Source organism: Anoplolepis gracilipes, chromosome 12, assembly GCF_047496725.1.
Source record: "Anoplolepis gracilipes chromosome 12, ASM4749672v1, whole genome shotgun sequence".
In the NCBI taxonomy this organism is placed as follows: Eukaryota; Metazoa; Arthropoda; class Insecta; order Hymenoptera; family Formicidae; genus Anoplolepis; species Anoplolepis gracilipes.
In genome coordinates, this window is record NC_132981.1 from 1,202,986 (window position 1) to 1,229,477 (window position 26,492).

The following is a 26,492-nucleotide window of genomic DNA, read 5'->3' on the forward strand; positions in this document are numbered from 1 at the left end:
ATTGCCGATTATGTTTTCAATATTTTGAACTTCTAACTGCGCGCGCGCTAATTTTCAACTATTGTCATTATACACGTCACTAGGAATAGCAACAAAAATAGAAATAAATAAAGAGATTGTTGTGTTTTTTATAAAACAACACACAATCTTGCCAATTTAAATGTTTACATAAGAATTTCGGACTTTTGTTAAGTCGATTTACAAAATCAGAATTGATAAAACCGCGCCACAATTTTATCTGCTTTGCGCACACGTCATAACACGTCCTTCTTTCGCGATGACGTGCATGTCTTGTTCGTGTACATGCTCACGCTCACGCTCGCCTACGCGCACTCATACGATTTATTTTCGCTTGGCGGATTCTCGTGGCGATCACACTCTTTGCCGCAATCTTGGCAGAGTCTCGATCGAGCGCGCAAAATGACGGCTGTCGATTCTGCGTACACTATAGATCAATAGTTCTAGTGGATTTTCGATAAAGTTCGCGAATTTACACGTGTATACTGTATGTTGGAAGTGTTAAAAAAAATCTCAGTTATAATGAAATATGATGATCCGATAATATGATCTTCCGCGACGTGTTCAATGAACTTGTGTTTTAAGTGATAAATGATCGTAAAATACATGGTGACAAAATCGGATTGGTAAAATGATGATTCGACGTTTATAAAAGGACATATGTATATAATATATGCTAAAAAAATACAATGTAAAATTAAGAGGTGGAAAGAATAAAAGTTTTAATTAAAAAAATAAAGAGAAATATAAATAAGTAAATAAAAGATATTATAAAAATAAATAAATAAAAACATATATATATATATATATATATGTAATATTTTTATATAATATATAAGCTTATAACATATACACATATACACATGTTAGAATAGATAAAAAAATTAAAGTACAAAATTGAAAATTGTACATATATAAATACACGCGAACAGGTATTTCCAAGTAAAATATCCAAGTATGATGTTCGCAAAAACATCCTATAAAGTATTACAAATTCTTGTATTTGTGTTTGAAATTTCTCAGAATGATAAAATAAATCTACCATTAATTCAACGGCAAATCAAATAAATCTTACGCGTGAAAAACTTCTTATTTCGAAACTTTATATATGCAGGGTGTTCGGAAATTAAACCGATAAACTTTCAGAGGTTGTCGGGAGCACCAAAAATATCATTTTTCGCAAATGAACCTATGGTCAGAAACGTGTCGTTACAGCGCTATGGCACACAGAGTGTTCGAAAAAGGTCGGAAGAAAAACTGAATAACTTTGAAACGGCTGATCTAAAGTAGATAATAATGTTTTGAAAAGGTTTCGAGGAGGGCTATAAAAATATGCGATGAAAACTAGGCGGTTTTATTTTAAAAATTCAAGATGATCTCGACCTGACCTAGCGACGTTTCCGACCCTAGGTTCATTTGCAAAATATGATCCTTTTGGTGCTCTCGACAACCTCTGAAAGTTTGTCGGTTTAATTTCCGAACATCCTGTATATTGAAATTTTTGATAAATTGCATTTCGAATTAATATGTTTATTTAAAACATATGCAAGAAACTCAATTAGAAAAAAACACAATGTCAATTTAAGAAATATCTAACGCATTAGAATATTTATCATTGAAATTTAAAGTACACAATTATATATTTAATTACATATCATTTAGACTATATTAAAATTCTAATACAAAAAATAATCATATGATTTTATTTATTTTTTTGTTTATTATAATAACATTTTATTATATTTATTTATTTTATTTCTTTTATTTATATCATTATATAACATTTTTGAAAATACAAAGTATAAATATAAAATTTTACATTTTAGTATCAAGTTTTGTTTCTTGATAGTCATTTTCCGATAATAGTCTCAAATTCATATTGTAATTATTAAACAGAAAACAAATCTTTAAATTTTCATAAGTTTTTAATAAAAATATCATAAAATAAAACGAGAGAATATTCTTATTTTATTAAAAAAGATGATCGATTTTTTAAAAATAACTTAATTAATTTTTAAAAAGATCTATTTAAGAACAAAAATTCTAATTAAATTATCAAACTGTACGATTTTAGAACAATCAATTATCAATTATCAATTAATGTTCTAAGAATGGGACATTAATTTAAATGGATTAAGAGAAAATCGAAGAGGAGTTCTCCATGAAGATAACTCTCTACCTTTGACTACCATAGATCCCATAACTGTACTATTGAACGAATTATTAGTGCGTATGTCAATGTCGGCAGTCGTCGTAAATTTATGCGGTGAAGATTCCGCAGAGGAGACAGGTGAAACCGTCAATCAGAAGAAGCAAGATATTTTGAGCACGTTTAAAAGGAGAGCTTGCAGTAGGATTAGTTTTAAGGGCGAGTCGGGTCCTCTGCTAACAAGGTGAGATATTCCACAATTTGAAATTAAATTCAATAATAGGATTAATTTTATTATACAGAAGTGTCTCATTTTAATTTACCCTTAAAAACTTTTCTATTTTTAATTATAGAAAAAAATGCTTTAAACAAAAGTTGTTTGATTTGAAGGAGAACATAAGATGGTCATATGAAGAATATTGCAAAGAATCGACTTATATAAAAAAATTAAGATGGTTCTATTTGAAAAAACATGTATTTTGACTCTTTGGCACAAGATTAAATTTATAGCACTTTACGTTCTTCACAAAAAGTTTTTTGAGAGGGCGAATAAATTAAAATGAGACATCCTATATATTTTATTTTATTTTTCGCGCGTGCGGGACTTATAATAATGTTATGAAGATTTTATTATATAGAGTAAATGTTTACATTAGCGGACACCTCGCCGATAACCTTGAGCTTGACATATGTTGAAAGTACATTTCTAAGTAATACTTTGAATTTTGCGGCGGTCTCTTTTGGTTCCTAAGATACGCAATTTTGAAATATTGTAAAAAGAATATTTGATAATTATGTACTTATACGGACTATCTCCCAATTTCAATAAAAATTTTGATATATGTTATCAAGATCATCCTGAGTAATGTGAAGAGTTTAATTAGCGCTCATTATTAATTAAAAAGAAGGTATAATCAATATTATTTTAATAATGAAACATGTTAATAATTTTGATCTCATTTTGCGTAAAATATGATAAATATAAGTGGGGGAGAGGGGCTCTGCCCCTCCCCCTGCACTTCAACCTCAAAAAACTAACCTAACCCATATTTTATTTTAATTTTTTACTTTTTTTTTTATAAATCGACTGATATTGATAATCATCACGCTAGCAATTATATTGTATTATGGTAAAGTAATAATCATAATGACCGCGCTATTATAAGTCGAATTTGTTTTCACTTATCGCAAAAATTTTCCGAATGAAGTAGCAACGTGTTTGTCAGTAAGTTGGTTACTGTTGTACTGTTTAGAACTTAAAGTACGTCATTAAACAATCAGATATTAATTAATAATAGCGATAATGTTTCCTTTCCATTGTTTGACGACATTGTAAGTACATGATAATAAAAATTTTTTCTTACAAATATTATATACAATTATTACTTAGGGTGTATATTAATTGGACGCAATGCTTAATGGTCAATTTAAAATAAGGCTCTTTGATTGGTCAATAGTGCTGGTTACCCTAGACACCGGTCGATATGAATGGTTGTGTCCAATTGTATTGTGTCCAAATGAGTTCTTCTCATTACTTATGTAATGAGAAAATAAACGGCTCATTTGTTTACATAAGTTAAATTCCAGTGTTCGACAAGATTTTTGGTACTAGCATAAAACCTATCATCTCTTGAAAATTTTTTTATGCTGAATTCAAATTCATCCATAAAAATACCTTAGCACGGATTAGGATTTTGAGAAAAAGTTAAATGTGTTAAAAATAGCAATTTTGATAGTTTCTCATCAGTTATAACTTCTTATTGCGACGTGTTATATATAACTATGACAGCTCAAAATAAAACTTGAGACTTGTACTTGATATTTAAAAATACCATTGTCAAAAGATTTTTTTGAAAAAAATGAATTATGTTCATTGTCAAATTAAATAAAAGGGTGATTTTGTTACTTTTGCATTATTAATAACTTTCGTGCTATATGTTTTTGAGTTATGACTCAAAATAAAGCTTGAGACTTGTACTTTATATAAAATATGTACAAAGTTTTAAACCAAAATAAGATTTTATGAAAAAACTGGGTTCTAATAGTTAAAACGTTTGATTCTTCCTCTTGTCACCCAGAATAAATAATGTTGACGCGGGGCCCTGATTCCTTTGTGTGTGTGTGTGTATGTGTGTGTGTCTTTTAATATTTTTATTGTTTGTATTTAAAAAAAAGGTTTAATTTTGTTAAATAGTGTTACTCAATATTATTTATTAATATACATATATTTTCTTACAATTTTTTTATTATTAGGTTAGGTTTTTTATTATTAGATATCAGTATTATTAAAGTTTTTTTATTATTATTAATAAAGTAAAATTATATGTAATTGAAACTTTAGTATACCTATAATCACTGTATAGAAGATAAAAAAAAATAGAAGAGAAGGAGAGAAATTAAATAATTATAATGTATGGTTTCAAGCAACTAGTGGTTAAGGATGTTTTGTATGTACAGTTATAGGAAAAAATATAGCTGAAATTTTTTACAAATATGTATATGGTTTCTTCATATATTTTGAGTAATAAAAATTGCACAGAGTTTTACCATTCATTTATAGCTAGAGTGTAGAAATGTATTTTTTTGAATGTCTGTTGCTTTTTTAGGAGAGGTTTCGAATTTTTTGAATTATAATAAGAATTTTAATTTTTGGCATTGAAATAAAAGATTGAATAATCAAAATATAGAAAATTTTCAATTATTTTATTGATAAATTTAATAATTTATTGTTATAATTTGTTGAATTATATTAATATATATATATAATTTTTTTTGAATATTCAGTATTTGATAAACAAAATTGTTTAATCAAATTAATTTTTTTATGTCTAAGTTACACTTTTGCAAATTTTAAAATAATTTTCACAATTCCTTCTATTTATTTTTTATTCCTTTTTATTCACTTGAATCAATGCGTTACACGTTTTCCGCGGATAAATTTGTTGTAAAAATTTCCTTAAAACTTTAATCGCTTCCATGAATCGAATCCGGATTTTTTATAAGTCTCTGAAAATATATATAAACAATCTGTAAAAATGTTAAATCCCTAATATATATTTTAAATATAAGTACTAAATATATTTATTTCTAGATGCTTTTTAGTTATTTTTTTTTAGCAAATTTGATCCCTAACAGCACACATGTTTAAAAGATGTTTATAAAAGATTCATAGGATATTAAAACATGTTTTAATATTCTACTCTCTTCTAAACATCTTTTGAACATGTGTGCTGTTAGGGTATATAGGTTGCATTTTGTGTTTATGACATCACATTATACTGATTTCTGAAGTATTTGATTAGAGAAAGTCAATTTTACATTATTAAACACGACTTGAGAATTAAGTATAATATAAATTAAAAGCAATTTTATATCTCGTATCTGTTAATATCTGGTAGCTTTCTAACTTTGATACCAAAAATGATTGTCTTATTCTTCGTAATTTGTTCTCAATCTTTTTATTTGTTCTTATTTTCATTTCATTTTTATCTCAATGAGCTGTTAGAAAGATTTATCACCAAGAAAGTTATTGGAAAATAAATAAGTTCATTGCTTCATAAATAGAAAATAATCAATTGCAAGCACTTTTCTATTAATGAGATATTATTGCATTTTAATTTTCAGTTTTAACATAGAAACTTTTTCTCTTTTTGTTTCTTTCTTTTTATAATATTAATATTAAGAATTAATAATATTTATATAAAAAATTGTAATGTTTTTATGTAATAGTACACGCACTTATGTACGATTTAATATTAACTTTTATTCAATATTACAATATTTTTATTTTTATTTAATATCTTTTATTTTATTTAATTTTAATTTATTTATTTTAATTTATTTTATTTATTTATTTTAATTTTAATTTTAATTTAATATTAAGATCTATTTACTTTTTTATAATAATTTTATGATATATGGAAATAATGCATGATCTTATAGGTATTTTGTAATTTATATTATGATTTTAATAATTTTATTTGTGTATTGTGTATTAAAGTGTCTCGTAATTTGAATATACAGATAATAAACAATAATTAAAAAATAATTAAAAAATATATTTCTCTTATGAAATAACATTACAATATAAAAATTTAATTTATATAATATTTGTTGCACACAATTTAACTCTTGGTTAAGCATAAACTGACTTTTTTATCAATATCAATGTTAATATCATGTGTGTCTTCACAGCAATAGTCACAACCTTGTGCAAATATGCATGCATTGCATAAGCTAATAAGCCGATAGGAAAAAGCTTATCGTTTCCGCGTGCAGTAATGTCGTCACACTAATCGTTTAAAATGTATTTGCCTTAAGGCAATTTTTCGCAATAGAAAGCAATAATGTATGGCATCTTATCATGATCGTCAAGAAAGCATAAAATAATTATCAAGAAATTTATAAAATGTTGAAGAGTATCAGAAAGATTCTATGTTCATATCTAACGTTGATTAAAATCAAGCAATTTTATATAGCGGCAATTTTAAGTGTTTGTAAAACACATTACGTGTGCTCGACGTTAGGTATTTACTAATAGCAACATTTAAAAATAGACAGAACGATGTAAAATTTAGATCACAATACGCGCTTTTATGAGACTTCAAAAATAGCGGCACAGTGGGGTGTTATTTCATCGTCAATTATTACTGGAAATCTTTTTTTTCTCGATTAAAATAGAAGCCTTATTCTTTAAATAGATTAGATAATAGAATAATTTAAATAGAATAGATAGATAGTTTTATATAAAAGAGGAGGATTTTTTTTAAAGAAAAGAAGAGCTTTTGAATTTTTTTTCGTACAACAATATTGTTTATAAGTATACTGTAAAATATTGAAATAAACGAAATCTTGCATACGTTTTTAACAAGTAAACTTAAAAATAAAGATTTAGTGTTATTATTTAAAAAAAAAGAAACGGTAAAAAATAGAAATTGAAAAAATATAATGTGAAGAAAACAGAAATTTATGTATAAATATTTAGATGAATGATAGATATTAATTAGCTGAAAATATAAAACGAAAATACATATAAACACTCATTTCATTGAAAAAAAGAAAAAATGTATGATAATTATTTGTATTATAATTATTTAAACTAACTGATGTACATTTTTCATCTAATTATTACACTTAAATTTCTATTTTTTACATAAAAAGATTGTCAGTTTCTGTGCAGAATATTATTGCGCTTACGTGTGACTTTTTTCACTGAAAAATACTTCTACTACTATTTAATGTATGCATTTGTATGTGTGCATAATGTATTCTAGACATATATTTTTTAGTAAAAAGAAATTACATATATATTTATTATGGGTTCATTTGATTTTGTTACCAAATTAAAAGTAGCATCATTGCACAATAAAATTATTAGCATAAGCTCGGGTAAGATGGCCATAGTTTGTTAAAATGCAAAAAATATACTTTTATTTTTGTTATTTTTTAATAATGTTTGACATATTATCTTCACTGACGCTTAAATTACGTAATATTATCGAAATTAAAAGGAAAATATTTAATAGAAATTTTATATTATCAAAATAGTACAACATAAGCATTAGCCATCTTACCCAACTTTTAAGGAAAAGATGACCATAGTGACAGAAAGATGGCCATAATATTTATAAAAAAATAGTGAAAAAGAAAATAAAAATTATAGGTTATATAACAATTTACATATCTTTATTATATGTCTAACGTCGATTACGACAGCTTAACTGTAATTTATTCGACGTTACAACAGTTTTTAGTGGACAAATGAAAAACTTTGCAGGTAGTCAAAAGTAAAAATATGATATAAGATTCACAATATCGTTATTTCGAACAATACATATGCACATAAACTACTGTAATGTATTTATTATTATCTTTCATAATGACTAAAAAAGCGCACTATGTAATAATTATTGAAAAAATTATAGCCTATGACCGTCATACCCTAGTTTATCCTATATTGCTAGATTTAATATTTCTATTATTTTTTATAAATTTTTTGATTGTACATATCGTCAAAAAATAATGTTACTTTTGCAAATATTATAATATTCAAGAGAGAAAATTTAGTGTTGATAACTCCCCTCTTCGTGACAGTTCAACGAATTCAGTGAGTCGTGCCAAAGACAAAGAGAAACCATTCTGTCCGCCAAGAGTCGACATTGCATTTGTAGTGTTCAGTCAACCTTGGTTACTTAACAAGTAATTAATTAGTGTCCATTTACAGTGATCAATTTAGTTGTAAAATTGCGAGGAAATAAAAAATCAATTCAATCGAAAATCTGAATTTTTGTGTTTGTGTAGTCAAAAGTGTATTTGTATTATAATACATGCATAGATTGTTTCATAATCTTATAACTTTAATTTTTTTAATACAGATTCTGTAAACAATCTGAACTCGATCCTCCATGAAAATAAAAGTTACAAACTTATTTAAAAAATAAACTCAAAATCTTAAATTAAAATTTCTTTAAAGTACTTGAAGTAAATAATTTGTTTGAAGGCCATTTAAAATTAATTGGACAATATTGATTTTGTCATTTATTTCTTTTCTAAAATTTAATTTGCACAAAGTTCTTTTGTATTTACTTTTTTTTATATTTACTTCTATTCTATTTTTGTTATTTTTATTAATTTAAAATCTTTTTAATGCCTTGTTGATGACATTTTTAGTAAAATTTGGTTTCACAAATTAAATTAAAATTATAATAATATTGCGAGTTGTAAAGGACATTATTATTATTATTATTATAGAATATAATTGAATATATTGAATATTATTGAACAATAGCTTGAAAATATATTTAAATTATTATAATTATTATATTATTATATTTAAATTATAATTATTATATTATGTTTAAATTGAATAAAATTTATTTCAACTTTTGTATAAATTATTATATATTTTTGATATAATTATATATAATTTTTTGTATAAAATACAGAATAAATTACAGAAAGTTTTATTTTATCAATTAAATTCATCGGCTATGAATGAATCATAATCTATTTTTAAAATAAAAAGTCTGTGTCTGTGTTATCTTAAATGATTTCACATGGATATTTAATGACCTTGTGCTGATCGTGAAAAATGGAAGTGACAAAGTTGACGCGACGACGCGCGTCGGATATTGAGGGAATTCGTCATTTGGGCGAAAGGAACAAGCTATCGGAATTACGACGGACAATGTCGCGAGTGTCAATGATGATGGTCAAAGCGACGACCTTCGACGAAGCAGCCTGGCGCGAGGAACTCCTCAAGTAATCGTCCTCGACAGACCATTTTTTTCTTACCTTTTCCTTTCTATTTTACACTGTATAGATTCTACAACATCTTTTGATTATTGATCATATATATAGAATTTATATAGAATGTTATTTTGATTAGTTTATTAGTAATTTTTTAAATTTAAAGTAATGTTTTTTAACAAACTTTAATTGTTGGGCATCAAGTCTTTTAATATTATATTATTATGTATAAAATATTGTATTTCGAAAATTTTATATATAGTATATATATATATATATATATATATATATATACTATATATAAAATTTTCGATTATATATATATATATATATACTATATATAAAATTTTCGATTATATATATATATACACACATACAATATACAATACAATTTATTGTATATTGTATATTGCATATACAATACAATAACTTGTATTTATTGTATATTGTATATACAATATAAAATAAATCTATTTTTATATGTATGTATGTATTATATATATATATATATATATATATATATATATATACATGTAAAAATATATTTATTGTAGATTATACATTTATTTAATGTACAATGTACGTACAGTTATTGTAAAACTTAAAATTAATTAATTAATTTTTTTGAAAATAATTATTATATTTATATGTCTTTTTTGCATTCGGCTTTTATTAGCTTGTGTTTTTACACATATTAATAAATTAAAAAATATCCCACATAAAATAATTAATAAATAATATATTAGCATATTGAATATCAAAGTTTTATTTTTATTTGTTGATCATTAATATGTATAAATATGTTTATACATATTAATGAATTTATTAATAAATAATTTTTTTATTGTATTATTTTTATTCTCAAATTTACTAAAGAAGTACAATTTTGAAAATTAATTGATACAATTTAGGAGACTCCTTGCTTAAATGCATATATCTTTTACGACATCATAAAAAGGTTTATAATACATAAATTTGTTTTCTGCAAAATTAAACACACATTATAATAGCAATAATATATAATAGTATATAACAGTATATAATAATATACATATAATAAGTGTGTTTAACATACATAATATATAATAGTAATTGTGTTAAACATTAAATTACATTATCCAGCTTTTGCGTATTACAAATTAATATCACATGAGAAATGTTATATAAAATATATTTTAAGTGTATTATTTTAGTAATTTTCTTCCTTTACATAAAAAGTATGTATTATTAAAAATATGTAATGTTTATATATATATATTTGAATATATTGAATATTATTGAACAATAGCTTGAAAATATATTTGAATTATTATAATTGTTATATTATTATATTTAAATTATAATTATTATATTATGTTTAAATTGAATAAAATTTATTTCAACTTTTGTATATATGTAATGTTTATATATATATATACACACAATATATTAAATAATATAGTGTGTTCCTGAGTTAAATGGCTAACTTGAAGTATGTATATATATTTAGGACTTCAAAATAAAAAAATGTGCTAGCAAACGCTTTGTTCAAGAAACTAACTTCTTAAGTTACAAATAGGAATGAATAATGTCGAAATATCTCTTTTTTTTGTCTTGAAGATTGAAGGTCATTGGTAGACTGTGTTGCATTGTAAGTAAAATTCTTTCCATTCGTATAAAATAATTGTTAATTCGTTGAATGCTTTTATGAAGTAAATTGATACAAGTATACCTTGTATATATGTATATTCTATTAATAAATATGTCGATATAATATACATATTTGTATGAGTTTTATGATGAAAATGCTAATGCTGTTCGCGATGAATGCGCGATTTTCGAACACAAGATTGCTGAATAAGTTTGGATTCTCTTTAATATTTCAATGACTGAAGGGAACTGAGACGTTTAATGTGATGTTCCAGGCTGATGGTGTTTTTGTAAACATTTATAATAATTTTTGATAAAAAAGATAAACCTAGATTATTTCGACATTATTCATTCCTATAGTTCTGAAACTTAAGAAGTTAATATTTCTTGAGCAAAGTTTGCGAGCATACTTCCAGAGAAATTTTTTTTGTTTTAAAGTTCTAAATACATATTTCAAGTTTGACCATTTAACCCGAACACCTTGTATATACATTATATAGGATGTTCCAATTTTTCTTGCCAAGCTGTGCCAATATGTTTTAGGAGAAATAAGAAGAAATGTTACATAAATATATGCTTTATTAAAAAGTTAACAACAAAAATAAAATAAACTGAACGGACTTGTTCTTACGGTACTGTATTTACCGTATGAGCAATAAAAACAAATCATGCAAAGATTAGATAAAAGTTGTCGTTGTGTTTACGACTTGACAACGTCGAAGGTGATCATAGAATCTTCTGTTATTATTAGTTTTGATACCTATCAAGTGAGTTGTACAACTACGTGTTAAAATGCCACGATTATTTTTATATAAAGAATATAATTTTCAACATTTAAACAGATTAGGTAAATAGATCGTCAACCTATTTTAACATCGTATTAAAAAAACAAGTCCGTTGTCATTTTATTTTTGTTATAATTTTATAAAGCCTAATACATTTATATAACATTTTTTTTAAATTTCTAGTCGTAAAATATACTGGCACAGTTTGGCAAAAAAACTTAAAACACCTTGTATATACATATGTGTATATTGTTGTGTGTGTGTGTGTATATATATATGTACATATATATATATATATATATATATATATATATATATACATATATATATACATATATATATAACATTTTATAATTTGTTTACAAAAAGTTCTGTACAAAAACATTTTATACGCAATAATCTAATATTATTCTGTGACTTTAGTCGAATAAGCGGATTTCGTAAATAGTCTATTTTATTATGATAATACTTGACTGCGTGTGAGAAATATTTCTCATTTCGAAATAACTGCCTACGTATCAAGACGAGAAAGTGTTCGCGATTATGGTAACTACAGCAATAAACTTAATGACATAAGCGCGGAAACTATTTCCACTGGAAGATCACATCAGACAAATTTAATTCAACTTCAAATTCATGTTTCTATTACGAATTGTTTTTGACATTTAGTACATTTTTTTCCAAGAGAGATCATTGTTATACAAACATGCAAATTTCAACATTATTAATTAAAAAAAAATTATTTATTTAATTAAGAATATAATTTATTTATTAAATATTAAATATTAAAAAGATAATTTACTTAATTAGTTATAACATTTTTTTATTAGAAATAAGATGTAAAAATATAAAAGTATTTACACTCGTCCCATTTTTTTCATGCGATATAGTAACACATTTGTATTTTACATATTTTACATAGAATAATGTAAAATTATTGGAGGACTGGTTCTATGATTACATTATCTCTTGTGAAACTCGATCTCGGATTAATCGGCTGTCGTCTAGTTTCAAATCAAACAACGTCGTCTGGCAAACGACGTTCTAAATTTGCGTGATTTCGCACGGCTCTCAACCCTGACATATTGACCTGTGACGCAAATAGATCGACGACAACTTTATACTACGCGCTTTTTGGCGTTTGCGAATGTCACTGAGACATACTTATCCATTTGCACTTTACGCTGCTTGCAGGAAATAATTATTATGCTAAAATTTGCAATTTTGATTTATCTCATATATTTATGTATTTATTTGTGTTTCAAATTATTTATTTATTTACTGTATTTTATTAATACTTTTATTATTTTATTTGTTATATAATAGTTAATAATTATATATATATTTGTGATACACACATTATTTTTATTATATTATATTATATTATTATATTCATTATATTATTACATTTATTATTGTTATATTTATTATATTATTTAGTGCACTTAATTTATTAATATTTATTAATATTTATTAATATTTTATTTTATTATATTATTTATTAATATATTATATACATTATATACATTAAAAGAAAATTATTTGATATTTTTTAATATATATAAATTATTAGTTATATCCAGCAATAAACATGGATTGAGATAACGTAATTTTCCATAATTCAAAAAGGTGAAATTGTTCCATAGGCACTTATACCGTCACTGAAAACTGTGGCATTAAATTTTCAAAAAGAAGTTTTTGATTTATGGACTTTTGCAAAACGATGAAATTATGTGACAGATTATGAACAGAGGGACGTCAATTTGACTAAAATTTATTTAAAATATTACAAATAATTTTTGGTCATTTATAATTAAAATGCATCGCCTATTTTTAGTTCTAACTCAGATAATTAAAGGTTAAATGTGGCTTGGAAGAAAATTGATTTTCAATTTTTCTTTTCAAGGTATCGTCAAGCCAGATTTAGCTCCAGAAGAGTTCGAAAAAGAGTTGTTTTTAAACACGGTGACTGTAATGTTGTGCAAGGAAATGTCGCCAAACGACGTCGACGGTATCTTCAAGTAAATTTTTATTGTAATATTGGCTCGTCAAAGAAATTAAGAAACAGAAAATATAAAATTGTAAAATATGTAAGATAATCAATCATTTATATATATAAATGATTGATTATCTTACATACACACTTTGTAAAATAATAAAAAAAATTTAAGAAAATTAATACGACTTATAACATACTTTTCTCTATAATATATATACATATATATATATATTATAATTATCATCAAAAAAATTAAGAAAAGGAAAATATAAATATAAAGAGTATAGAGAAATGTATGTTATAAGTTGTATTAATTTTCTTAAATTTTTTAAATTATTTTCATTACAGTTAATTTATTTGTTAAGTACGCGAAAAATAATGATGATTTTTTTGTTAAATTTTTTTCCATTAATACAAAAAGATTCATGGAATATATTTTAATCAAAATATTTATCATTGTTTTCTATTACTTTTCTTCTACCTTTCAGACAAAAGTTAACTTTACGTCGATTACTATTGATAATTTCTTTTAGTATTTAACAATACAATTATTGCTTATGATCAAAGTAATAAGTGTGATTAAAATTAGAAAATGAAGAAATGATAACATTGAAAAATTAGAACGATTACTTAAAATGATAAATGTAGTACAATAAATATTTTTTATTATATTATTATTTTTATTATTATTTCTTATTTTTAAAATTCTTTATAATACTATTAAAAAAAATCAATATAACAAAAATTACACTTAAATTGTTTCGTTTTTGCAGGATATTTTTACAACGCTAGTAGATGCGCAATGGCGATGGACGCTCTTAGTGTTTTCCATGAACTTCCTGTTATCTTGGCTGGGGTTTGCGCTCATATGGTGGTTAATCGCGTACAGTCATGGCGATCTTGATTTCAATAATTATAATAATCATACTTTTATTCCCTGTGTCGAGGATATACGCAGTTTCACTAGTTGCTTCCTCTTTTCTGTTGAGACACAGCATACAATCGGGTAAATTATATATATCTAAGTTAGATAAAATGATTAAGATTATAAAGTATAATATATAAAAACTTGGCATATAATTATAAAAAATTATATAAGTTTGTCATAGTTATATATTGTAACCGAAAAAGCTCATTCGTCATCATTTGTCAAGGAAAAAGTAATTGCAGAGATTGAGAGAGCGAGAGGAGTAGACGAACTCTAAATTTCATATGATTTAATTGCGATTAATCGGTATGAAGGATTTAAGCGAACTAATAATTATAAATCTTTATTTGTATATATTTATTTTATGTTTTTGCGCTGGCTCTTACTTATCTATTTGATTATAACTTATTACTTTCTAATAATTATAACTATTATAATTATAATTAATATATAAATTATTATTATTATTTTTATTTTTATTTTGCTTCTTTGTTTCGTTTTTCTTTGATTTTTTTGTTTTATATTGCTTTTTGTAAAAATGATTAATACACTACGCAAAAAAAGGTCTACTTCTATATAAAAAAACCAATTTTCAAGTAGTTGCAACTTCCTTAAAAATAATCGGAAAAAGATTAATAAAAAAGCGTTTCAAAGGTTGAAGTTTCTAGTTTTAGAATCTTTAAGTGAATTTTAATTCTTTCTATTTGTTACAAAATTACATTGTAAGAGAGCGACGTCTGTTGATTGAGCAAATTTTTCAAAAGTTTGTCCAAGAATACCGAATTAAAAAAAAATTTAGCACTATTATCATTAAGTGGATGTTAAATTTAAGTTTTGAAATGTACAGAGAAAAACTTAACACTTCGGCTTTTTGTATGAGTAACTGGAATGTTTTTTACTTGTAAATGATGTAGAGTTCATGAAAATTTTAGCGTTTTTTTGTTAACTTTCATTGATTTAAATAAAAAAAATAAAAGTGTAATTTTTACTTGATTTTTAAGTAACAATTAGGCTTTAAAAATGAATAATGATTGCAAAAACAATCGGAGCATTTTAAAGTGCTAACTTTTCTCTTTAAATTGGTTTCCCATTGATTATTGTAGGATCATTATTTCACTAGTTATAAGCGTTCAAAGTCAATAGCTCGATTTTGCTTTAATAATGAATATCTCGGCGAAAAAAAATCATAGAACATTTGTTAAAAAAAGAAATTAAATCTAAGACTCTGCTCTTTAATATACAATTAATGAAATCATGCTGGAATTTTTTTTAATTCGGTATTCTTGGACAAACTTTTGAAAAATTTGTTCAATCGACGGACGTCGTTTTTTTTACAATGTTATTTTGTAACAAATAGAAAGAATGGAAATTCATTTAAAGATTCTAAAACTAGATACTTCAAGCTTTAAAACGTTGTTTTATTGATCTTATTTCGATTATTTTTAAGGAAGTTGCAATTACTTGAAAATTGGTCTTTTTTATATAGGAGAAAGTGGCCTTTTAATTTTTTTGCGTAATGTATGTTACCATTATTATATATAAGTTTTTAAAGAAAGGTGTGACATATATATTTAGATATGGGGCGAAGCATACAACGGACGAGTGTCCTGAAGCAATTTTCACATTATGCATCCAATCAATGACTGGAGTGATTCTGCAGGCGTTTATGGTCGGCATTGTGTTCGCCAAGTTATCGCGTCCTAAGAAGCGCACACAAACATTGCTCTTCTCGCGCAATGCTGTCATCTGTCAACGAGACGGCCAGCCTTGTCTGATGTTTCGCGTCGGTGACATGCGCAAGAGTCACATCATCGAAGCTCACGTACGTGCCCAGATGATCAAGAGAAAGGTAGAACTATCATTGTATGTGTACTAATTTTAAGGGGATACTGAAGTATCGACCGAGTTCTAACCTAACAAAACAATATATTTACTTAATATAAAAGTTGCAATTTATATACATAAAATAAAATAGGTTTTCCCCTCTCAGAATTGCATGAAAGAATATTTGTGAACTTTTAGAAATGAGCTTAGAAGCCTAGAAAAAAAGTATTCCTTTAAAAACAAATGTGCTGCACAACGTTTGTTTTTAAAGGAATACTTTTTTTCTAGGCTTCTAAGCTCATTTCTAAAAGTTCACAAATATTCTTTCATGCAATTCTGAGAGGGGAAAACCTATTTTATTTTATGTATATAAATTGCAACTTTTATATTAAGTAAATATATTGTTTTGTTAGGTTAGAACTCGGTCGGTACTTCCGTATCCCCTTAAGGACATAAATAGAAAAAAATACAAAATTTTTTTTCATAAAATGCGAATTCTTGAAAAAAAAGCTTTTTTTCAAAATTCTGATTTTTTTCAGATATTTAATATCTTTATATTTTGATTATTGAAAATTGATTTGTCATTATTTTGAATTTTTTTTAGATGATAGATTTGAATATGTTTCAGATTACCAGGGAAGGTGAATTATTACCGTTCTTCCAGACTGAATTAAAGGTGGGAGATGACGGGGAGGAGGACAAGATCTTTTTTATATGGCCTACCACGATTGTTCACAAGATTGATCGACATTCGCCACTTTATAGGATATCAGCCAGTGATATGTTACAAGAACGGTTTGAGATCGTCGTGATATTGGAAGGTTGTAAAAATGTCATATTTTATTGACACAAATTGGAACAATAATTTAAATATTTAATATGATAATTAATATAATATCGACAGGAGTGATTGAATCTACCGGCATGACAACGCAAGCGAGAAGCTCGTATTTGCCATCAGAAATTCTGTGGGGTCACAGATTCCAATCTATGATTTCTTTTCGCAAAGACACCGGCGAATACGAAGTCAATTATAGTCTTTTTAATAACACTTACGAGGTGGACACTCCACTTTGCTCTGCCGCCGATCTCGATCGTATTCGAGCAATACGTCGCAATACAAAAGCTGGTAAGAATTTATTATTTTTTTTATTATTGAATTATATTATTATTATTAAATTATATTTTTTATTTCTCTCTTTTTTTATTATCTCTATTTTTAATGTAAATTAAAAAAATTTTGATTAAAAATGAATGTTATTTATGTATATATATATATATGTAAAACTGAGGAATTGTTTCAGCTTTTTATCATATAATGTGTTTCCATTAATAATAATTTAATTTTATTGCTATAATTTGCAAAATATCAATTTCAATTTTTTATTATTAAAATATAAATGCATTAAATGTGTATTTTATTTTATTTATTATTATTAAGAATAAAATATTTATATTTATATATAAATATTTTATTTTATTTTTTATTTTATAATTATTATTATAGTAATTCTTATTGACTACAGATATTCGCTGGACTGTTTAGTTAAATCTCTAAAAAAATTAAAAAATAAAATAAAAGAAAATTAATAGTAATAAAACAAAAAAATACCTTAATAATCATTAAATAATAATAAAATATGGAGCTAAATAAAATATCTTTTTATTTTTATTTCTCTGTACTTTTTATTTTAATTTGTATTCTCTTATTTTATTTACAATTAGATAAAATAGAAAAAGAAAAGTTCTGTTTATTTTCATTTAATAATATTCTCTTTCTCTATTAATTATAAATCTGGATAATTAATCTTAAATATATAATTATAAATTATTATAGATTAATCTTGTTAATTGTTTTAATTGAAATTTGTAGACCATCCTAATTCAAGCCCGTTTCCACAATATCGCAATACTTCCAGCAGCGGTTCATTAAGTATGACTTCTGGGTCGAGTTTGGGATCTTCAACTGGCGGTTTACACGTGCAAGTACCAGCGTCAGCAACACTCGCGAATCCGATTCCGGTGTTGATCACTGCGCCAGACGGTTCTTGCAGACGTGAGAACATCAACATGTACAACTCTGATATGTTACAGTCACGTTTTTACGCGGAGAATGAGGTGATAATCAAAGTAACTTATTAAATATGTAGGATGTTTCGTTCTATTTTTTGTGACGTACCAACATTTAGACATAAGAAATTTAGAAAAATATATAGATTCTGTTTTTTTCTTTTTTCTCAAGATTCTTTAAAATTAAAATTTTTTAAGACTCGTTAAAATACTTTATCAGGCAAATGTGATATCGTTGCTTGTCCTTAGACTTACTATGCAAACCTATAATAATTCAAACGTATTATAACAAATTTTTATTTTTAAAAATGTATAATAATAGTAATATGCAAATTGTAATTATAAAATCTCTTTTTTACTATTCAGATGATAAAAGAGGACATCGAGAATTTACAGAATCAAAATTACGACTGCGATTTACAAAGTATTAATGAGTCCTTACAAAAAATTAAGGAACAAAATGGAGAGAAAAATAGAATGCAACAAAGTGAATCGAAGTCAACATTAGATTCGAGAAGAAGTGACAAAGCGAGTTCCAAATCAATCACAGAGGAAAATGAAGAAAGTGATTTGAAGAAATCATCTTGTAAAAGCAATCCGGATATTAGGTGAATGAAAAGCATGATGTTTTAGAAAAATTTATTTGTGTTTAATTCGGTGATCTTCAATTTTTAAACAATTTTGATAAACTATTCGATTTTGAACCTCATTTTTATTAGGAAACGATAAAATAGTAAATTTACTATGTGTATCATATTGTTATAGCAAGAAACAGACAAGACAGATTGACAAGAAACGAACAAACAATAGGAGAACAAAGTCACTAAAATTAAAAAATAACGAAAATTAAATAGCGAGTAATAAAAAAAAGTTTACAATTTTAAAGTTTTAAATTAATTTGCCAAATTCAACAGATGTATTAATTCATTTTAATTTCTTGAAACAGACAGCTGAATCTTATGGGCTCTACAGAGTATCCTAGTACATTTAGAAGATCCAGCTTGTGTGCTGATTATAAAGTTAAAAATGTTCCTAAAAAGACAAGTTTCAAGGAAGAAACGCTCGCTCATTCCCAAAACACAAGTCCAACCGAGCAAACGTAGGTAAGTGTCATAGTATTTTTTATTTTTCTACGTAATAAAAAACTTTAATATAATACTATATACATATATATATCGAGGAATATAAAGATTAAAGAGAGAGTGTAACTTAAACAGAGATTAAAATATATGTTTATACATATATTTATTATATATATAATATATAATATATAATATATAATATATAATATATAATATATAATATATAATATATAATATATAATATATAATATATAATATATAATATATAATATATAATATATAATATATAATATATAATATATAATATATAATATATAATATATAATATATAATATATAATATATAATATATAATATATAATATATAATATATAATATATAATATATAATATATATATATAATATATAATATTATATAATAATGTAACTTTGTTTTTAAACTCTGTTTAGGATGCGTCTGAAATTATGATATAACTGAGAAACTCTTATAAAGAGTAATCTTTTTATGCGAAAATTAAAGTTGAAAATATAGAATTATCTATACTTTATCTTTATGAGCCTTTGGTTTAAAGAAAATTAACTTTGAAAATTGAACATTTAGTAAAATATTTACACTTTTTTGAGTTTAATAATCTCTAATTCAACAATTTATATATTCTCTAATAATCTTGTATTCGTAATTATCTCGACACAATATTTTATTAATAATACATTAAATAGAGAGAAAGAACATTTTATATAAAACAATTTAAGAAAATACATACGACATAATTTAGTAAAAATAATTTAAGTTACTGAAGAAATGATATGCAAATTAATATCACTTTTATTTTATTAATTTTTTTTTCCAAAATAAATTTTGGAAAATACTCTCAAGATAAATTTATATATAACACAACTTTTTAAAGATTATTTAAGCTTAAAAAAGTAGTATATTAGATATGTATATAAAGTTATGTAATATAATATGTTAAATCAAACAAACATATTTTAATATGTTATTAATTTATTAATTTGTAAAGTTTTGTAAATTTTTAATAAAGCTTATGTACAATATGTATATGTAAGAGCAAGAATTCTATTTATATTTTAATAATGCATTATGTACATATGTGTATAAATAAAATGGAATGTGATAATATTACAATGAAGAATTATAATAAACAAAAAGAGATTTAAATTAATTTATATATAAAATCGAGCTCAATAAATTTTTAATTTTATTTTGCGCAAAGTAGGTTTATATTAGAAAATAAAATTGCTCGTTTCTTAGCCGGTGATATATTTTTATTATATGCAAAAAAATTAATTAGCGAAACCTATTGCTACAGCACATATCACATTCGGAGAATTCAAGTGTTTTACGCGCATGTGACACGTGATGATGAACATTTTAAACGCGCGGCGGGAGATTAAAAGATTGACTAGCGTAATAATGAGGGCACTTCCTGGCACTAAACTCATTCCATTTATCTTCTGTGACCCCCGAGATACACAATCAGTCCTTTTTTACAATCTGTCCTTCAACCAACTGCCGAGAAATTATTTAGAAGGCAACTATGTTAAATTCGTATTTTTGTCAGAACCTCCTAAATTTTAACTAATTATAATCCACATATTCAAATCTCGATAATAGTAAATAATTTTTGTAGAAAGTTTCTTTATGTTTATTATTAGGGCTCTGATTTTATTCTGTTTTTGAAATATACGTGTAAACGTAAACGTTTATCTGTTTACATTCATTTCCAGAAAAACGTTTACTTGTAAGAAAATATTTAGCTTTCCTTTAAACGTTTAATAAATGTTTAATAAACGTGAAAATATTCGGAAAAACTTTTCTAATAAACGGATGTGCTAAATATACGTGTAAATGTATTTTCGTTTAAACGTATGTATAATACTTAACTTTATTTATTCTTTTATTTACATTTTGCCAAATATTATCATTGATCTGCAAAGACGATTATACACTTTTATTATTTAATTTTTAATATTTTAATTTCTTATTATAGTAAAAAAATTAATTTGTTATACTTTAAGTTCCTTTTAAATTTACAAGCCACATAATTTTTCAATTTTCTTCTATAGATTACAATAATTTAAGTTTAATTATTGGTTTTTTTTGTTATTTATTTTCAAAATTAATATCTCTATATAATATTGCGATATATATTATAAGTCCAAGGAATGTTTTACAATGAATTGAAAAGATTACAAATTATAAATATTTTGTAAAAGTTGTAAATAAATCATGCGCTAAAAATTTCTTCAATTTTAACTTTTCAAATACATTTTTTAATCGAATTGTTTTTGATAATTTATCGTTTTTAATTGTTTAAATTTCAATCAAAATTGTTTAAATTATGAATAGATCAAGATAAAAATGGATTATTTCATAAACCAAGAAATATTATATTGACATACACTATGAGAACATATCGCTTGATCAGTCTCTTTAATAATTAAGGTCCGGATGTTGCATAGTTAGAGGAACTTAAGTCACATGAATGTATTACATGATATCTTTGTGCCCCAGTTAGGATAATTTAGACAACCTTTGTTGTTAAATTCAGCTTGTTTCAGGACGTCCCTGAACATGAGAACGCGTAAATTTTGCGAGTTTATAAGACTTATAGAATGATTAATAAAGATATGCATTATCTTGAATTTGCTCAATAAAATGTTTACACAATGTATACAAGATTCAAATTCACATCTAATTGTATATATATATAATTTATTTATTTATATATGTCTTGATTTATATTGTCTTGATTTTATATATATATATACATAAATTCATAGAACATGTTGTATGTATACAGGGTGTTCCATTTTAATACCTCCAGTGAAATATCTCGAAAAGTAAGCATTGCCGGAAAAAAAGTTTCGAACAAAAGTTGTAGGGTTTCGAGAGGGCCATAAGATGGTACCATTGGTTTAACCTTAAATTTTTATTTGAAGGTCATGTAAAGGTTACGTCGATTTTTTAAAATGGAACACCCTATATATTATTGCATATTCTTGTGGCTTATCTCGAGAGTTTTCCAAAACACTATAATCAAATGTTTTATCGTGAAGTACTTTTTGAGTTATAAGGCTTCAACGTTGCAATATTTTGACATAAAATACAAGATATCTCGTAAAATACTCATTTTTCGATTATCTTACCCTAATACTTTTATGCATAGAATAATATATATATATGCACACACACACGCACACACGCGCACACGCACACACGCACACACGCACACACGCGCGCACACACACACATACATATGTATACAACATGTTCTATGAATTTCTCGCCTAGATATTCATTATTAAAGCAAAATCGAGCTATTGACTATAAACGCTTATAACTAGTGAAGAAATGATTGTACAATAATCATTAAAAAAGTAATTTAAGGAGAAAAGTTAGCACTTTAAAATGATCTTATCGTTTTTTCAATCATTATTTATTTTTAAAGTGTAATTTTTGCTTAAAAATGAAGTAAAAATTGCACTTTTATCTTTTTCATTTAAATCAAAGAAAGTTAACGAAAAAACACAAAAATTTTTATTTACAAGTAAAAAACATTCCAATTACTCGTACGAAAGGCCGAAGTGTTAAATTTTTTCTATACATTTCGAAAACTTAAATTATGATTAAATTATAATGATTTTTGTACGATCATTTTTTCACTAGTTATAAGCGTTCAAAGTCAATAGCTCGATTTTGCTTTAATAATGAATATCTCGGAAAAAGAAATCATAGAACATTCGTTCAAAAAAAAATTAAAGCTAAAACTCTGCTCTTTAACAATTAATGAAATCGTGCTAGAATTTTCTTTTAATTCGGTATTCTTGGACAAACTTTTGAAAAAGTTGTTCAATCGATGAATGTCGCTTTTTTACGTAATTTTTTTACGCTTTTTAATGTAATTTTGTAACGAATAGAAAGAATTGAAATTCAATTAAAGATTCTATAACTAGAAACTTCAAGTTTTCACGCTTTTTTTATTGATCTTATTTCGATTATTTTTAAGGATGTTGCAACTACTTGCAAAATTGGCTTTTTTTATATGGAAGACAGTAGCCCTTTAATTTTTTTGCCTAGTGTATAATTACATATTACATACAACATCCATTTACATACAATTACATGTAATTACTTATACATGTGTATGTATAAATTTGTCACTCTAATGTAATATAAAATTATAAAAACACATATATGTTTCATATAGAAATTTTAAGAATGTGATATTTTATATGCATATAATGTTTATAAATTAATTTAATGTACAAATTATAGTACTATTCAAATATAATTAATTAAATTAAAATGTATATAATGTTCACAACTTTCTGTAAGATTCGCAGAATGTTTTTTTTTCGGACTGTAAGTAAATTCGCGGACACGTGAATCGAAATTCACGACGCGATAGCACTGAGTAATCTGCATATCAGACCGAGGCCAGACATACGGAGCGTCTGTAATTTGCCGTTGCAAGGTGATACGCTTTTTTTATTCTTAACGCGGTGACTGTCATCCTAGATGACGGCCATTGTCATAGAGACGTGACCGATGTCGTTCTCGCGTTCGTCTTCAAACCGGATCTTATGCCCGTACATTACAGTTTCACCGCAATTATAAATTACGTGACAATAAAGTTTATAGACATTTCCTTTTTCCTGGTTAGTCCAATGACATATTTTTTTTTATTATTAAATGTAGTTTTATTCAATAAAACCTAGAAAGCGTTGCCATTATCAAAGAGAATAAAGAGTAAATATGTATAAAATATGAGAATAAAGTATTCTTTCTTTACGTCAATGTAATATAAAATATATTATACATATATAATTAAAAAATGTATAAAATTTATATAAGTATATATAATTATAATAAAATAAATACATATTAAATATATATAAAATATGTAATTGTTTTTAAATGTATAAAATATATAAAATAAAAAAATATAATTATAATATAATAAATAATATAATTAATTACAACAATACTTTTTTTATGTTTTGATGTCTAAGAAAATTCTGCTAAGAATCAGGAAAGAGCCGCGTTTGTCGCGGTAAGTCAGTGAATTAATGCCAGTATAATAATTGCAATTACATCGACATAGACATATGCGTACATAATTGGATTCATAATCGGAGTCGTAGATATGTAATAACAATATAAAAGAATTAGTGAGTTAAATCTGTTGTCTTATCGCACAGATGACTTATTTTTTAAGAAGAGAATTAGTAACACAGTTTGAGAGAGAGAGAGAGAGTTCCTTTATTTAATGTAAGTTTAAGATTTTATTTTTGAAAAACAAGAAAATTGTAGTAATTTTTTAAATATTTATAATAATATATTCAATGCAGAGGAATATGTATTATTGTAGAGATTTCGTATTTGTTAGCTCGAATATTTCTAGATTTGGTAATAAATAATTTTATATTAATTTTATTTGTCCTTAAAATACGAAAAAAATTATATATAACATTATTTCTTTAATCCATATAATTCTCTCTCTTAATTAAATAATATACTTTGGGTTTTATTAAATAATAAATGACGTACGTTTTGCAATATTCTAATATACTAAAATTTGTATTGTTTATTAAATTTTTCCTTTTTTATTGCATCCGTAATTATGATATCTAAGTTAATTATGAGAAAATATATTTTGGGCTCAATGATTTGAATTAAAAAAAATAGAAAAAAATTGCAGAAAACGCACATACATATTTTTAACAGTCATTAGAGTCCACGAAAACTTTGAACAAATTCACGGACTCGACCGCGAAACTTTCGCGTTGATTCTCGATCTCGTAAGCTGAGTAGGAGGTAACAGAAGGTTATTTAGAGAAAGAAAGAGAGAAGACTAAGATGAAATGAGAAAGAAAGAGGGAAGAGGGGAGTGAATGAAACATAGAAGAGGCCTGACGTCACCGAAAAAGCCTTGTTGATGCGAGTCTTCTCGTCAATACGAACTAGCTCGCAGTTTCGCGAAATGCTCTGTCGTCGCGAAATATCGCGCGTATTTTCTTATCGTGGAACGTGATAACGCGAGTTTTCACCATAATGTGTACGAAAGAGAAAAATTCGCAGATTTCCACGAAAAACCATAAAAAAAAAAATAAGAAGGTTTTTGATGATTCCATTTGAAAGCGAATCACCGTGAGCATGTGCGAAATTCGTGTGGGTGTAAATCAAAATGTAAATAAAATGTTTTAAATTAAAATGCGTTTTTCGTGGTTTCAGAAATATATCATATCAATTAGAAAAATCATACAGATTTTAGATTTTTATCGATAAAGATTACATAATTCTGATTTCTAGCAAAATTGAAAAATTCAGCAAATATTAACTTTTCTCTTTTAAATAATAATATTAAAATTTAAAAGCTTTATTAAAATTTAGTATCTGCTGAAATTCGAGAGAAAAATTTTTATATAAATTTTAAATAACTTTATGTTATTAATTATATTAAATAATCTTAAAATTAAAGTTTCAATTTATAAGATATTTATTAAAAAATTGATAATTGTTTTCTATTTTTTTTTGTTAGGAAACAATTATTTTAAAAATTGAAAAAAATTATATTTTATTTGGAATTTATTGCGAAAAATAGCAGAAAAAAATTTTTACTAATCTACGAATAATTTGAGAAAAGTTTACTATATTTACCGATTAAAAGAGGTATCTGTTATTAGAAAATAACCAAATGGAATATTTTAGAAAATTTTGCATTCGAACATACTAA

General features: G+C 24.9%; 1 protein-coding gene across 7 annotated transcripts in view; it reads left to right on the plus strand.

Annotated features, from left to right (window-relative positions):
* The first annotated feature begins 349 nt into the window (after positions 1-349).
* The window catches only part of LOC140671524 (G protein-activated inward rectifier potassium channel 3), a 29,225-nt gene continuing 3,082 nt past the window's right edge, over positions 350-26,492 (plus strand). For 2 of the 7 annotated variants that reach the window (XM_072902842.1, XM_072902841.1), the window contains exons 1-9: positions 9,124-9,427; positions 13,736-13,850; positions 14,602-14,834; positions 16,332-16,605; positions 17,209-17,401; positions 17,485-17,709; positions 18,454-18,698; positions 19,017-19,258; positions 19,597-19,753. In XM_072902842.1, the coding sequence (XP_072758943.1) occupies positions 9,258-9,427; positions 13,736-13,850; positions 14,602-14,834; positions 16,332-16,605; positions 17,209-17,401; positions 17,485-17,709; positions 18,454-18,698; positions 19,017-19,258; positions 19,597-19,753 (1,854 nt within the window). In that variant the 5' untranslated portion in view covers positions 9,124-9,257. Of the gene's footprint in view, positions 723-2,092; positions 2,412-2,432; positions 3,500-9,123; positions 9,428-10,940; positions 11,892-13,735; positions 13,851-14,601; positions 14,835-16,331; positions 16,606-17,208; positions 17,402-17,484; positions 17,710-18,453; positions 18,699-19,016; positions 19,259-19,415; positions 19,516-19,596; positions 19,754-26,492 lie in introns of those variants that run through there. The other 5 variants (XM_072902843.1, XM_072902844.1, XM_072902846.1 and 2 more) reach the window with 5 other exon arrangements.